The 16337-nt window shown below is 44.4% G+C and overlaps 2 protein-coding genes across 3 annotated transcripts; one reads left to right on the forward strand and one right to left on the reverse strand.

Moving 5' to 3' along the window:
* Positions 1-2980: 2980 nt before the first annotated feature.
* Positions 2981-6549, reverse strand: jkamp (jnk1/mapk8 associated membrane protein; the record flags this gene model as incomplete). Of its 2 annotated transcripts, none has more annotated exons than XM_079224959.1 (6): positions 6492-6549; positions 5739-5893; positions 5197-5403; positions 4187-4368; positions 4019-4095; positions 2981-3199 (listed from the first exon to the last, which is right to left on the reverse strand). In XM_079224959.1, the coding sequence occupies exons 1-6, from the start codon at positions 6525-6527 to the stop codon at positions 2981-2983; spliced, it is 876 nt and encodes a 291-aa protein (XP_079081085.1). In that variant the 5' UTR covers positions 6528-6549. The 2 variants fall into 2 exon arrangements, with proteins under 2 accessions (XP_079081085.1, XP_079081086.1); XM_079224960.1 differs by having other exon boundaries at positions 6470-6518.
* A 3664-nt stretch (positions 6550-10213) lies between these two features.
* gpr135 (G protein-coupled receptor 135) lies at positions 10214-12027 on the forward strand (the record flags this gene model as incomplete). The annotated part of the gene is made up of 2 exons (XM_079232844.1): positions 10214-10326; positions 10680-12027. The coding sequence occupies 2 exons, from the start codon at positions 10214-10216 to the stop codon at positions 12025-12027; spliced, it is 1461 nt and encodes a 486-aa protein (XP_079088970.1).
* Positions 12028-16337: the final 4310 nt, after the last annotated feature.

Genomic DNA, 16337 nt, shown 5'->3' on the forward strand with positions numbered 1-16337 from the left:
ACTCAAATGTATTAATGCGTAGAGCCAATCAGTGCACTGACAGCATATCAATAGTATCATATCACACTAGATATTGTTTTGGGGTTTTGGTTCAGTTTGCAGTCTCCGTAACATTTTTAACATTATTGTTTACCTGTCAGGTATTTTAGTTGAGTGCCATTAACGCAAAAAGCCTCTTGCTTCTTAATCATATCAGATTGTCCTAATGTTGAGGTCAGTATTATTCTAGTGGAAGCTCTTTGAATCGTCAATGTGTCCTCGATCACAAACGTTTGAATCCAAAGCTGAATGTTCACACTCAGACTATGAGTCACACATATGCAACTTTTTCTGACAGCTACTTCCCTTCACTGGCAACATTTCCGATCTACTCCCAATACCCCCACAACAACGATGCCAGAGCAGGATTTTAGAAATATGAGCAAACTTATCGAAAGGAGATATTCAGACTCTTCCCTCCGATAATTTTTTGGGCATGTGCTCTCTGTCGGCTGGTTGGTTTGCGTAGCGGACCGTACAGATGGGTCTAAATACTTCTGTCAGTGTCATATTTCAATTTTCTTTCCTTTTTAATTAATTTGCAAATAAAATCTAACGTCCTGTTTTGGCTTGACATGCTTGACATACTTTGTTCCAAAAAGAACACAAAGGCCATATTTATTATTGTAAGTATTTTCTGGCTTTGTCATTGTGGGATATTGAGTGTGGATTGATGAGGGATAAAACTACTTTACATCATTTTAGCATATGGCTGCAACAAGACACCTGAGGGGTGTGGATGCTTTCTGAAATGCAAAACAGTTGTATTTGAATGCAGTCATTCTCAGGAGGAACGGCTGAAGGGAGTGTGGGAGTATCTGCAGGTGGATTGGGGTTTGATTTTCCCGGTGGTCTCAACATATTTCACTCTTCTATTTCACGTATTGTTTGAATGTGCAGATTAATGTCCAGGTTAACTGAGCACACACTGATGTAGCAGAGCCGAGCTGTAGTCAGTAGATCAGTCATCACGCTGACTCCTCAATGATTGTTGCGAGGGCTGTGATTAAAAGTCTGTATGAACTGTCTGCTGTACATTTAAAGGAACACTCCACCCACAAAATGACCAATTGCATATCAGTGTCGCGTGTCGCCTTGATTTCTGGAAGAAAACTACAAACTGAGACTTTGATTGTACCGAATGAGTTGTGACCCTTTCATGTCGTTATGCTGTTAGTGGAAGTCTTGCATTTACAATCGGGCTCAAGTACTAGTGCAGAACTTTCAGCAGCAAGATGTCATACTGACATTGTCTTCAGGAAAAGTCAATATGCATTGAAATGTCCCCAGTGAGTGTTAAATCATCATCATCATACAGTACAAACAGTGTGTATCATAAATGTTTGTTCGCCACAGAGCTCCTTTTCTCCAATAAATCCAGAAGCCAACAGAGGAATCCCATGGCTTTCTGTGGAGGGATGCTAACTTCCTGTTGGCCTGCATTAAAGATCATCCTTGCAGCGCTCTATTGTCTCCACTTCCTGTAGGTCACACACACCGTCCAAAGTGTCCTCAAAAACATTGTATAATCTCATGGCAAGAAAAAAAAATAGACATTCATTTCATGGATTTATTTATTTTTTAACACATTACCACTGAAGAAGAATAAAAAAAAAAATCACAAACACATTTCTGTCAGACTTTATTTAAACAAAAATAATGGTTCTAATGGACAAACTCAAAAGAGAGGGGCAAATAAATAAGGAAACAGAGGGAAGGGTGGACTGACTAACAAAGCTCCTTTCATACGAGGGTTCACCTTTGGCACCTTGAGTGTGTTCTTATTGTTGGTTGGACTTCAGGAGGCTCAAAGACTTGAACAGTTGAGGTGGGAGCAGATGCATGGTGACATCACACCGACAGAAGCATTGCTCACCTTTGTTGTAATCGGAGTTTGTGTGTGCACGTAGAAAATCCTTCTAAACACTGACAATAACACACATGCCAGATTAGCATGAGCAGCTTCAATAGAGGACACATCCAACAGCAGCACAATATCAGGTATTTCACCCGAAGTACAAACAATTAAGTTAGTTAAATACAAAGCGGTGACCATTTACATGTTTGGGCCTCTCATAGATCACCATGTGTTAATGGGAAAGATCCCTGGTAAACCTTAAAACACATTCTGTCCACTGAGCCATAAAATAGTTTGAGTGTATTTCTCATCCAGACAATCTTCTCGTCGCGTTTTGCACAGCACAAGACAAATATGAACGTGTGTGTAGTCAAATAGAATACTGGGCGACTAAACTACACGCTAGGCCCATGTCAAATAAATACAAGACACACATGTAGGATGTGAAGAGGGAATTTTGGGCACAGATATCCAGAAAGGTGGGTGGGTGTAGCTCAGGGTGGTGGTTTGTCGACCTAAATGAGTAATTTACAAGTATCATCTCTGGTGGTTACTTGTCATTACCAGCTGTGTGTGTGTGTGTGTGTGTGTGTGTGTGTGTGTGTGTGTGTGTGTGTGTGTGTGTGTGTGTGTGTGTGTGTGTGTGTGTGTGTGTGTGTGTGTGTGTGTGTGTGTGTGTGTGTGTGTGTGTGTGTGTGTGTGTGTGTGTGTGTGTTCATGGTACCACATGGTCCTGGAGACACTGTAGCAGGAATCACCACAGAGGTCATCTTCAGCACCTCTGTGGTGATTCCTGCTTCTTCAGTCTTCAGCACTACACATCTGTAAAGTGAAACTTTAAGTGTAGTATAAATAAAACCACATTCAGCAGGGTGAATAGAAACAGAGCAGAGACCACCTGTCCTGTTTGTAAACCACAAACAGGCTAACATCCACTTTAGCTGTTCATATACTTGCACAGCAACTACTTCATGGTGAACAGGAAGTAGCGCCCCCCCCCCCCCCCAACATTCAGTACAGATGGTGCTGATGAAAGTTGGGACTGCAGCCACCTGTAAAAACATTTAGCGACGCTGGGGTCCGTCAGTGTCCGCTGCCGCCCTCGGACAGGATGCGGCTGGGCTCGGTGAACTTGGCCGTGGCGATGTAGAAGAGGGCGGGGCCTGGCACCAGGGCCAGCAGCGGCAGGTCCTGGTCCAGCTTGTCCAGTCGGGAGATGGAGACGATGCCGTACGCGTGGAGCAGCCAGTGGCTGAACAGCACAACCAGGCGCTTCTTCTTGGCAATCAAGTTCTTAAAAGACTGAGGACAGGGACCTCTTGTTAGACACCAAAGTAAAAAAAACTTTAGTTTTACATGCAATCTTGTCTTTTTTTTGTCTTCTGTAAAACAATTTTAAATGTATGATGACCCATCCTGCACTGAGGGACGTTTGCATTTTATCCAATCGAATGAGACTTTGGGCCACTAGCGAACCAGACCGCTCATATAAAATCTTGTTTGCAGTTGTTCTTGTTTACTAATATTTCAGACCGTCAAAAACAAAACGGATGAGTTTTGAAAATGGCCGTAGTTCCACTTTAAAAGCGTTTTGGAAATCAAGGTGAGATCCAACTTCAAACTTAAATTAATAATACAGAATTTGAACCGTGTTTTTCTTCTTCAGTTTCTTAACACACAATTCAAGGGTAAAACTAGTGAATAAACAAAAATGTACCGTAAAAGTTGGGGTTACAAGCCGCTACTACCGTCGGTGGTTGGCCCCGCTGTAGACAGCTAGCGCTGCTGCTAGCTCCCTGCCAGCTCGCCGATAACCACCGAAGCAGACTCGGGCAGCGGGGAGCTAGCAGCAGCGCTAGCTGGCTAAAGTGGGAAGCTAGCGGGGACAACCACCGAAGGTAGTAGCCGCTTATAACCCGACTTTTACGGTATGTGTAAAAAACTAAAACATTTTTCATTTATTCATGCGTTTATTGATGTGTGAATGTGGCGTGATTAAACACTGAAGAGGAGGTCTATAATTATTCAAGAAATATCACATTCCAACATCAGAGTCAAGACCTTCTTAGTGACCTTGACGGTGAAACTGACTCCCTTCAAAGTCCAGTGGATGGTTGTTACCTGTATCTCAGAGGCAGACATGTAAACAGCCAGTGTAACCAGAGACAGGACCAGTATGATGTAGGGGAACGCATAGTCTGAAACAAACAAACACGTCACTCACAGCTGCATAGTCACAAACATTATATAAACGGTCATTTGGCCCCTGTGGAGGTGGGAGACACTCACAGAGCAGCCCTCCTCCCACGGCCTGCAGCACAGTGAGGATGGGGAAGAAGTACAGTGCGGCGTAGATGCTCTTGAAGCGATCCGACTTGCCCAGACCGCACGCTATCTTCTTTACCAGCAGAGGACGCAGCATCATCATCAGCACCAGGCAGAACGCGTAGTAGATCAACACTATGGTGTAGCTGAAGGAGGGGGGGGGGGAGACCAAGAGTCAGACAAACGGGTCACAAGGAACGACAGGCGACATGGTGGACTCAGGAATAGCAGAGAAGCACGAGAAGTGTCCGCATTACTGTGGTCACATATGTACATTGATAGAGGTAATCACCTCAGCGTTTAACCCAACGTTAGAATCCGGAGCAGTGGGCTGCAGTAGGAACCCACTTTACCACTGAGCCACAGCCGCCTTTAAAGTTACCCAGCGTCTACTTAAGCTCGTATTTGTCAGAAACGTGTAGCCACGGCAAGTAAAAAGGGACTCAACGGCTAATTGGCTCTACTTTTAATTCAAGTTTTAGAGCAGGACAAAAGGACACAAATACAACATGATAATGATACATGTATTTTTTGCATAACTTACTGCAGAGCTGTTATCCAAAGAGCTTCACAATGGACCACACAGACAGGTTTTCTTTCTGAGGCTGTTGAATATTTACTTTTCTAGCAATGGAAAGTAGTAAAACTGGTTTACGGGTTACAAACCTACTGAAGTTAAGATCACCACCACCCTCTGGATACTAAAAAGGTTTTGTTTGCATTTATTCAGATTTCTTATGTTTTATTTATTAAACAGTTTAATTTGTACTTCCTGGAAGTTTTATTTTCCTTATTTTTAAGGGCGTGACATACATTTAGAGCTATGAAATCTACGTGATTTTCCAAGATCTGAATGTCGTTTCAAAGACAGAAACACATTTGTTGGTTTTGTTCCGTTGTTTGTCCGTAAGCGTTGACTAAACTCCCCCCAGGGTTGAATAATTACCCCTCCCCCTCTCGTTGTCAGCACTCACAGCGGGTAGACAGCCTCCTGGGTGCAGTGCAGAGTGTTGATGTAGTCTGGACTCGGGTTGTACAGCATGGTGTACCAGTCCGACAGCATCTGGACGCGACACGACTGGATGCTGAGCTTTCCCACCGGCTCCGTGACCAGCAAGGTGACCACGGTCGACACACCGCACTCCAACATGGCCGTGATGTGCTGCAACAGGGCGCTGGAGCTGAAACACACAACAACACCAGAACACTAGTAGTCTCTCATTTCTTTTCTCTAATTCTAGGATATTTCATGTGAAAACAAAAAAAGGTAGAAACGCTGCAGTGCTGGAAAATGATGTGTGCGAATAAACACGTACATCGACAAGTGCGTTACTGTTGTAACCTCAAAATATTCAGAAACAAATACCAGAAATGACAATATTTCATACTTGTGCATCTCTTTTACCAGAAGGATCCTACCACCACGACATTTACACCACTGCCTCATTTCTTCATAATAACTGGGTTGTTCATTACCTTGTGAAGGTAGAGAGAGAAAAGAGAGAGAGCTCCTCACCTCTTCTTCCCAGAGTACCACTCGATGAAGAACCAGTGCAGCACGAGGGGCAGCATGGCCATGAAGCCCAGATAGAGCCAGTCGTACAGCTCCGGTGACTCAGTGCAGCGCTCACACACATTCTGCAGGTTGGCCCGCTCTCCACGAGGACACACCTGGCAGGACAGAGAAGAGACGCCGGGATTAGAAACAACACTCACACACAAAAGAAAAAAGCCACACCTCAGATTTTCCTCTTTTCACTCATTCCCTTAATTTCTCTTCCCAATATAGACAGAACATAGAGAGAATTTAATCTATACAAGGCCTGCCAGTTCTTTGTAATAAAGCTATGTTTAAGCCCCTCCCTCCTGTCAACGGTGCGCAACATCCATCCAATTGAAGGTGGACCCTAGAGCCGTCACTCAAGCAGTCCCAAAACAATTACTGGTTTGCATAGTTGTAATTGTCATGCACCCATGAGAGAGAGAGAGAGAGAGAGAGAGAGAGAGAGAGAGAGAGAGAGAGAGAGAGAGAGTGTGTGTGTGTGTGTGTGTGTGTGTGTGTGTGTCCACTTTTAGAGTCTATGAGAGGACATCATGATTGACAGGTTAACAGACATCCTTTTATTTGTAATATCAAAAACACCTTTCTTGATGACAGAGCATCACCACTACTGTAGGAAGCTGGATACCAACCCAAAACCTCACCCTCACCCCCCCACACACATTAACACACACACACACACACACCTTCACGATGTTCAGTACTCACGCCACACTCTCCCTCCACGGATCCGTTGACCATCATCCTGCCACAGTACGTGCCTGGACATGTTGAACTCATGGACACAGCTGCAAGCACATACAAACACGGCACTGGAATACATTACAAATGATCTATTAATATAAATATGCAATAATAAATATCTCAACAAAAAGAAACGTCAAGCTCTCGTCCGCCATCTTTTCCATAGAATCCACTGAGGAGGAGCCTCTCCGTGTGTCAGCTCAGACCGTTGGTGTCCAGTTCCTTTAAACGTCGCCCAATGTCCGCAAATGGGACTCAATGTTGCGTTTTCCGTGTATAAACTGTCATGGCCACACTCATCGGTTTGTTTGACTGAACGCACATCTCCTGCGGAGTGTTTTTAGCTGACTAGCTAGGTGAGCTACCGCGAGCAGAGCCCCACTAACGTGAGGCAAGCTACCGTCAAGCTACCGTCAAGTTACCGTCAAGCTACCGCCAAGTTACCGTCAAGCTACCGCCAAGTTACCGGCGTCAAGTTATCGTCAAGCTACCGGCGGATGAAAAGTGGAAATGAACGGAGACTTTAACTCACCCATGATGAGCCCAGTAATGATTCACACACGGTCTGGCCTCGGTGCTACCGTGTTTTCATCTGGTCGTCAACTGGTACGCAAACCGGAAGCGGACGAAAATGAGGTAGCACAAACAGGAAACCACGTTGTTGTTGTTTTTAACACTGACAACAGTATAGCGATGACAGAAAAACATATACTGTGGAAGCCCATGTCTGCCGGAGAAAATAAAAAAATAAGGTGAACATGTAGCTGTGATAATTTAAAAAAAAGTCATAATTATGAGATAAAAAACGAAATTATGATTGAAAGTCACAATTATGAGATAGTAAGTCGAGGTTTTGAGATAGTAAGTCATCATTATCACATAGAAAGTCATCATTATGAGATAGTCATTAGTGTTCAAATGAGGATGAGTTTGGATGGTAGTCCAGCAATTCCTCCTCTTGGTTTGTCCAGGTAAAGATATCCAGTGGGGGTGGTTTGGTAGAGTGCGTAGTAGTCCAGGTGTTTTTGCCAAGTTTCAGTTAGACAGAGGATAGCATGGTTGTTGTCAAAAATGAATTGAAATGAGCATTTAGGAGGCAAAATTGTTGTGGCAGCCTTCTTTACTGTGGGGTTTCCCAGAAAATTAGCTTGGCAGCTTCTCCACAGGTTCTGAACGAGTGCCGACTGCAGATCATTAAAAGAGGGGACTAGGGTCCCGGTGGTTCGAAAGGCAGAACCCACTTTGTATCTGGTACATTTCCGTTTGCTAACATTAGCTCGTTAGAAAATGAGTCAGTTAGCACTCTGTGCGATCCACACCAACAATAGATTACTGCACAATATCTCAGTGGAGCTTGGCTCTGCTAGAAACCCTGTGAAGAGTACGTCTTTGGTGATCAATGCCCCTATGGCCTGACAAGCTATTGGACAAGCTGTGCACACACTTTGGCAACACTGTTGCATAGACTTATGTTAGCATTGTTTACAAACAAAGGTTAAAGGTTATATTAAAGGAATATGAAAGGTCCTGTCTCTAGAGGAGCTTGTCCTTCTGTCTTTTTTTCTTCTAAAAATACAGATATAACAATAAATACAAGAATTCTCATTCAGCTTTAACTCATGTTTTATTTATCACTGCCTATATGAATAATTACAATTTCCCTCTTGGGGGTTGAACACAGGGTAAAACAATGTACATTTATGAAGGCCAGAGGGGGTCCAGGCTTGATATTACTCTCACGGAGCTGTTGGCTTACTTGAATTCAGAATGCTCATGTAGCTCGTGGTTTGACCACAGCTGCTGCTGACCACCGATTGTTCTGCAGCTTCTCTTAACTGGTTGAACTGGTCTACGAGCATCAGAAATGTCAGATAGCACATTCAGGGATAGACCATCAAACCCACAACGATGAGACTTTCCCTTGTCGCCTATCAGAATCACTATCAGGTCAACTCCTATTTGGTCGGATACATCCAGCACACTGCAGGGTTGATGTAATAGTTTTGCAAACACCTTGTAAACCATTTTACAAGGGACAGGCAGGCGAAAATCTATCACCAGTTACCATGGCAACTACATCAATCGTCACATGAAGCAGTGAGCGCGTTCATATGGGGGGGGGGCGTGGTTTCAGAGATGGAGAGCAAGGGATTGTACAGTAGGTAGAGAGAGCCCAAGAGAGAGAGAGAGAGAGAGAGAGAGAAAGAGAGAGAGAGAGAGAGAGATGCGAGTTGGTGAGCTCGTGCAGAATCGCGTCCACTCCTGGGGTTTCTGGTCTGGTCTGGGTTCCGTAGCTGTCATGATGGAGGGATAGAGAAGGAGAGTATTGTTTTCCCCCTCGTGCAGAAATCTACAGCTGCTCGGTTTCCTTTACTCTTTCTGCGGCGTTGAAGCAGCTGAAAGGAGGAACAAGAAGAAGGGCTTTTCAAAGGGCCACATTCTGGAGACACACGGAGCTGCTTCTCTCTCTCGCTCTCTCTCTCTCTCTCTCTCTCTCTCTCTCTCTCTCTCTCTCTCTCTCTCTCTTTCTCTCTCTCTCTCTTTCTCTCTCTTTCTCTCTGTCTCTCTCCATCGGTGGGTCAGACCGGCAGAGCGATGGAGAGGCACGGCTCGTGCGTGAGCAGGTTCCCGATAACGAGGTAACGAGAGGCGGACCAGTGAACCGGCTGCACCGCCGATTAACGGGCATTTACGCAAACATGTCAATACGACTTTAGCCTGCTTTTTACGCAATGTAAACACAAAGCTAACTTCCGGGTTAGTTGTTGCTCTTATGAGGAGACAGTGAGTTTATTGGGGGGGCTTTGTGTTTGCTAATTGATTTGTTAAGTCAATTAGCTAATTGAAGTGTTTTGGCTTATTATTACTGTAATATGATAAACTGTTATTGTCAAATCACAGCAGCATTACAGTATTAGTAATACCTGTATCAAGTATCATGCGGTGGTTTAATATATCATAATATGGCAACATTTTAACGTGAATGTACTCTGATATAGCTATTATATCAAAAATAATAACGTGAAGCACATATTTTGGTGCAATATGTGTAAATGGCATTACAACTATATGTCCACCATGAGAATTAAAATGAAACTGGCGGAAAAAAAGAGCCTCTTAAAACCATGGAACCATATCAGTGACACGTTCTAGATCATGATCTCCCCTTCAAGCGGCTCCGTTTGTACACTTTTATGATCAGTCCGTGTCCTTTGAATGCTGAGAGCCTCTTTTGTAGAAGAAGGGCCCCGGGGAGCTTTATGGCCTCCACAATGCAGAGCCAGTGTTGTTTTACAACAATGAGGCATAATTGACCTGACATGTAATTACACACGGAGACACTGTGTGTTTTCAACAGTGGTGTAAAACATTGCTATCCATATGTGCATATAAAAAAAGAAAAAGCCTCAGGTGGTAGACTATATTTCTTTACTGCTATTCTCGATATTTCACTATGAGGGTGAATTGAAATGAGCTTGATACATCAGTGTTAGCCGATGAACACGGATTTGACGTCCCTTTGTTTTTTCTCCTTCTCCCGTTGATGAATTTTGACATAATGAAAATAGGAAAACTGCAACTGGATGAGGAGGAGTGGTCGGCGGCTACGTTTGACTCCCATGAAACCGACGCGGACTGACTGTAATCTGAATGGATGACCTTCGTGCTGTGTTCGTGCTTCGTCGATGGATTCGCCCGTTGGCGCGGCCCTGCAGGGCGGCGGCAGCAACTACACGGCCGACCCCTCTGGCCCAAGCTTCACCAACCAGCTGGGCTCCCCCTCACCTGTTGTGCCAAGGTAGCTCACTCTGTCCACCCACTCTCCTCTCTGCTTTGAAATTAATATTGCACTGTCTCCCTTAGGAGTGGAAACAATAAACATCTATAATTTGTGGCATGTTCCAGAACACGGCCATGTGGAAATCTAAAGTAATACCAAATTCATTGCTTTATTTGAGAGTGGTTTGATATTGGATTGTGTTGGTTTTGCGCTGTGGGAAGACATAATAGCCCTTTTCAATATTTTATTTTGAAGGAGCCTGTCTGTATTTTATTGTCTGTACCACACTAGTATCCAAAAACTATTTATTGTTTCCAGATTATGTACAATGATTCCTGCCTCATTCTCTCTTGTTGTTGTTGTGTCTTTAGGGTGGTTTCCATAGTGACCAGCCTGGTGACCGCCACCACAGAGGCCACAGTGGGGAACACAGGAAACCTGTCGACTTTCAGAGACCAGAGAGGGAGCGGGCTCAGCCTGTTCCAGCAGGCGTCCACCCCATCGGTGCTGAGCGCCGCCGAGAGCAACTCCGTCCTGCAGGGCCTCACGGTGGCCACCCAGGCCCTAGTGCTCCTCTCCATCTTCCTCCTCTCCAGCCTCGGCAACTCCGCGGTCGTCGTCGTCATCATCAAACACCGACAGCTCCGGACGGTGACCAACGCCTTCATCATGTCGCTGTCGCTGTCCGACTTCCTCACGGCCGTCCTGTGTCTGCCGTTCTCCTTCATCATGCTTTTCAGCAAGGACGGCGCCTGGATGTTCGGGGACCGTTTCTGCGTGGCCAACGGCTTTTTCAACACCTGCTTCGGGATCATCTCCACCCTGACTATGACTTTGATCTCCTTTGACAGGTACTACGCCATAGTCAGGCAGCCGCAGGCCAAAATAGGGCGCCAGAAAGCGACTCAGTTGCTGATAGCCGTGTGGGTAACTGCAGTCATCTTCTCTCTGCCTTGGTATCTGTTGGTCCGAACGCCGCCAGAGATCCATAAGCGAGGTTTCTACCACTGTATGTACGCGTTCCACACTGGGACCTCCCGCATGGGGACGGCTTACAGCATCTGTCTTATCTCTGTGTGTTTTTTACTGCCCTTCTCCCTCATGTGCTTTTGTCACTACAACATCTGCAAGACGGTTCGTCTCTCTGAAATCCGAGTCCGGCCGGTGACCACATACGCGTACTTGCTGCGATTCTACGGTGAAATGCGAACCGCCACCACGGTTCTGATTATGATCGTCTTCATCATCTTTTGCTGGGGTCCATATTGTCTGATGGGGCTGGTTACGGCAATGGGGGACTACACGTTCAACCCTGCGATGGACACAGTGGCCATCTGGCTAGCTTGGGCCAACGGCGCCATCAACCCTCTGATCTACGCCCTGAGGAACCCCAATATCTCCATGTTGCTGGGGCGGAGCAGAGAGGAGGGCTATCGGACCAGAAACATTGCCGCGTACCTCTCCAGCCAGACCCAGAACCGGGAAAATCGGCTCAACCAAGCGGAGAGGATAAGGGACCGCTACGTGAGTCGCGTCGGGGTGAATCATAACAGCCGTCTGTCCAGTTCAAGTCCCAGCAAAGGAGGAGGAGGAGAGGTGGCAATGTGGGCCTGTAAAAACCCTGCTGTGTTTTTCTGCCGGGACGCCCAGTCCGACACTGCAACAGTAGCCAACTCCGTCCGTGCCCCAAAGATGAAGACAGCTGATACCAGCCTGTGACATTCTGGGAGAAGGCTTCCCCATCTTACGATTGTTTTGGTCTTATCTGTATTTGTTGTTGTGGTTCTAGAGACTGCCATCACCAGTTTGTAAAAAAAAAAATGTTGGAAACCTTGTCTTTTCCAAAATGTTTATTTGGATTTTGTTCTAGGAACCAAAAGCATACTGTAAAAAACTGTTTACACTATGTGGGAAGACACAAGTTAGCTGTTGCAACAGATGGGTACATGACCAGGACATCCCCTCAGCATGGAATACATTACTGTAGAAAACCATGACACATTTGTGACTGTGTTACAAAGGTCTTTATGTCGTTTCATGTGTAAACGCAGCATGTGGATACAGAGAACGGATTGAGCTTTTTACATTACTTTTAGCTGTTGCTTTTAACCAACTCGACTTACATGTTTGCTCGATACACCGTAGACACGGCAACGGGGAGCAATTTGGGGTAAAGGGTCTTGCTCAAGGACTAGCGAAGCCGGGGTTTGAACCACCGATCCTCTGATTGAAAGACAGGCATGCTAAGCACTGAGCCACAGTTGTTTTTCCTCTCATGCTTAAACCATACATGTCATTTTCAGACAACTCCTTTTTGCATTTGGTTAGAGCAGGTGACGTAGTACAACGAGTGAGTAAGTAACGGGGTGAGATTACGAGTACACCAAGCGAGAAAGTCCACTAAGTGTGGACAGGTCACACAAACTAAGGACACGGGTCTGTGTTCCCTTTGAAAGGGTTAGAGTTAGGTGAAGGGGAACACTTTACATTTAAGACACTTGTGGTTCTCAACAAATTGTTCTCTTCCCCCTCCTTAAGGCTAGGTTTAGGGTTAGGTACAACACGTTGATTTATTTTGCGTAACTGAGTATACGTAAGCCCATTGTTGACTTTGCGTAATGTTACGTTTGTTACGGAACGCTTTGAGAGGAAGTCCGTTACCTGCGATTGTTTACGGCAGTTACGTTGTCGTGTTTCGTGGTCAAGTTATTTTCTCACCGTACATTGTTACGTTATTATTTTAAAACAATCCATGATCCTTTTTCTGACCTTCACCAAGTGGTTGTGTTGCCTAAACCTAACCAACTTCACCGTGTGGCGTTTCTGCCAACATCTACCCTGCCAACGGAAGGATTTTGCTTGGATCCGCCGGCCCGGTGGCCACGTCCACTGGTTGCTACTCCATTACAAATTCATCGATTTTGCTCCGAAACATTTGCTGTTATTAATTTGTGTGTGAGCAGGCCAGGAGGGAAGAGCTTTCAGTTTCCTGAATTGAACCAAACCTTAACCTCGGAGGTTGTAGACCAGAAACTGTGCCTAGGGACTTGTTGAATTTTCAACATTTTCATTATGTCTGTCTGTTAAGTCTGTTGTGGAATAATACTTTTTACTTTTCAACTTATTCGGCATGAGATTGTTTATTTTATTATGCTTGTTAATATGTGTAAAACTGTTGGCTTGACTGTGCCTCAACGGGTTTTGGGTTACAATCTCCCAAATACAGTGGAAGATGGAACCTTGTGATTGATTCTGCTGTGTTTAGTGTTTTACTACGTCCATAAGCTGACGGTGGTCCGGTTCTCTCACTTCGGCTTGAAGATCCAGTTCAAAGATTAGTTCCATGTCACATACTGAACGCCTCTTACGTGAGTGAACGCCAGCGCAGCATTTGAAGAGAGAGAGAGAGAGAGCTGAATAAAGTCCATTCCCGATGCAGAGTTGTATTTATACTTTTTGGCGGGCAGACACTCGTGATACCAGATGAGTTTTAAGGTTGATGCAACATAGCAAACGCTGACTCGCCACAGCGCCACGTTAGCTCACATTACCAACGCAATCAGCTGTATTGATACTCTCTCTTGTCTGCTATCTTGCTGCTTAGAAGTTAAGGGAGGACGTTCTGGAGGCGACATGTCGTGCTCACTTTCAGGTCCAAACTTGTATTTTGAGTTTTCTTCTAACATATTTACAGGCTATTATTTTAAAACCCCCAAATGTGTGTCTCAGCTCAATGCAGTTCAGAGGAACTTCACAACCATGGACCTTATTCAGGCAGTTTTACCAAAAGCACATTCTAAAAACCCATCGACTTCGAGACCAGGGAACCTAAAGTGCAAAACTGCTGACTCATTTCTGGGTTTTAGGACTCATTTATTCTATGTATATACACCTAGACCTGCTATATAATTATAATAATAATACTGATAATAATAAAAGGCAGTAACTTGATCTTTAAATGTTAGCATTTTCCATCCTCTGACTTGTCACAGGTGTAAATATTACCGCATATTACAGCAGTCAGCTAGGACATATCAATGAGCTGCAGCACGGGTACATCTGAATACAATATTGGCATTACCATTTTGGGGGGATTTGACAAGTCACAAAAAGTCTGCTGGGAGAATGGTGAATTACTCAAGGCCATATCTACTAATAAGAATGAAACCAAGACCGGGTGGATTTAGTGGGCTCCAGAATACTAAATAATAAAATAACTGATCTGCAGGTCTAAATGGTAACGAGGAAAGAGACAATCAAAGTAGAACTGTGCCTTGTTTAGGAGCAGCTGCTGTCCTGTGCCATGGAAGCCGTTTCATCAGTTCACATCCTGTACTGAACCCTAAAGGTCGCCAGTCTTTGAAGATTGTTCCCCTACTCGGCTATTTGAAGACAAGCGCAACCAGGATGGGCGATCTGGAGGGGACGGAAGAGGACAGTCCTCATGCTAGTGTGAAACAGGTGAGCGAAGCAATCGGGATAATGTGGGCGTAAAAACCTCTTTATATCAGAGCTGTGTTGACATTTGAGCCCTTGGGAATTCAAAATGAAGCCTGTTCGGATTCAACTAGTCCTCACAGTTCTTGTTCCTTTCTGCCTTCAGTTGTTGTTGTAGTTTGATGATTCATTAATGCACTCAATATGGACTTTAACACCTTAAAGACGCTCTAAAAGGCGTGGCTGTTTTCCAAATATATCAAAATGTGATTGTTAGCAACTCCAATCATTCTTTTCATGGCCAGTAGAAACGGGACAAATGTTATACTAGTATATGTACAAGTCTTTAGTAACCAAAAGCAGCTCTTCCAACACCATAAAAAACAGAAGCCTCCAACTCATGTTATAATGTTGACATCATGATCTTGTCCTTGGTGGAAATCTTCCTTATGGAAATTCCCTTAATGATATATTAATATCTTTGTTGAAGCCTGCTAAAAATGCATGTGTGAAGGTATGCAGCATGCAGCACAAGAGGACAGTAAAACATTACTGTAGGAGCTCCTTGTGCATTGGCCCAAATACTTGTGTATATTGGGCTGTAGTTACAGTTGTGTCCTTCAGGGGGAGCCAGCAGGGTGTTAGCAGAGACTGTAGATAAGCAGTGGTCTCTTTGACTCTAAAAGGACCATCATTTACTAAATGAACATCATGCTGTAGTGCATGTATCTCTGTCTCCTCTAGACAGTTATACTTCCAGCCCTAAGCAGATGTTAATGTGACAGGTAGTAAGGAAGAGTTTATGTAATCTGAGTCTGCTGCTGAAGACAGGAGCCAAACGGACAACACCTGCCACTGCTCTGCAACAGCATAGTTGGACGAGTGTGTTGGAATGTCACCTGGCTTCATAACACACACACACACACACACACACACACACACACACACACACACACACACACACACACACACACACACACACACACACACACACACACACACACACACACAGTTTTATTATTTAATACAATAAATTAATTTTCTACATCAATGTCTGTGAACCCTGTGAGATAAAGTATCTTTACAGCATATTTTGAAATGGCTTAATGAGAAACACACAAATCCTGATTTCATGGGGCATTCATACGTAATACAACAATAAAAGCCATCTTCCAACACCATCAGAATCTGGTTTATTATTTATTTATTCATTTATATAGGAATTTGTTTTGGTGTATTGGTGCATTGCATTTTTTATTTCTTCATTTGACCTTTACCAGACACGTCAATTGGGAACCAGTTCTCATTTACGATGAGAACTGGCAACAGCAACAGGAAGCAAGTCATTACAAACAATTAAAACATAGAAAAATCTCAATTAATCAATCAATCAATCAATCAGCACCGGTGACTAGGCAGATGGCGGTTTGGGCGATAACGTCTAGTTCATTTAGGAACATTTTTGGAGGCGGAGCAGTCTAGGATTATTAGGCCTGTCATTTAAACCAGGGTGTGCTTTGCAGAGCGGGGGAAGGAGCAAGAAACCAATTATTATATATACAGTGTATGATAAGTTGACGTCTCGCCATGAC

The sequence above is a fragment of the Taurulus bubalis genome (genome assembly GCF_910589615.1).
Source record: "Taurulus bubalis genome assembly, chromosome: 1".
NCBI lineage: Eukaryota > Metazoa > Chordata > Actinopteri > Perciformes > Cottidae > Taurulus > Taurulus bubalis.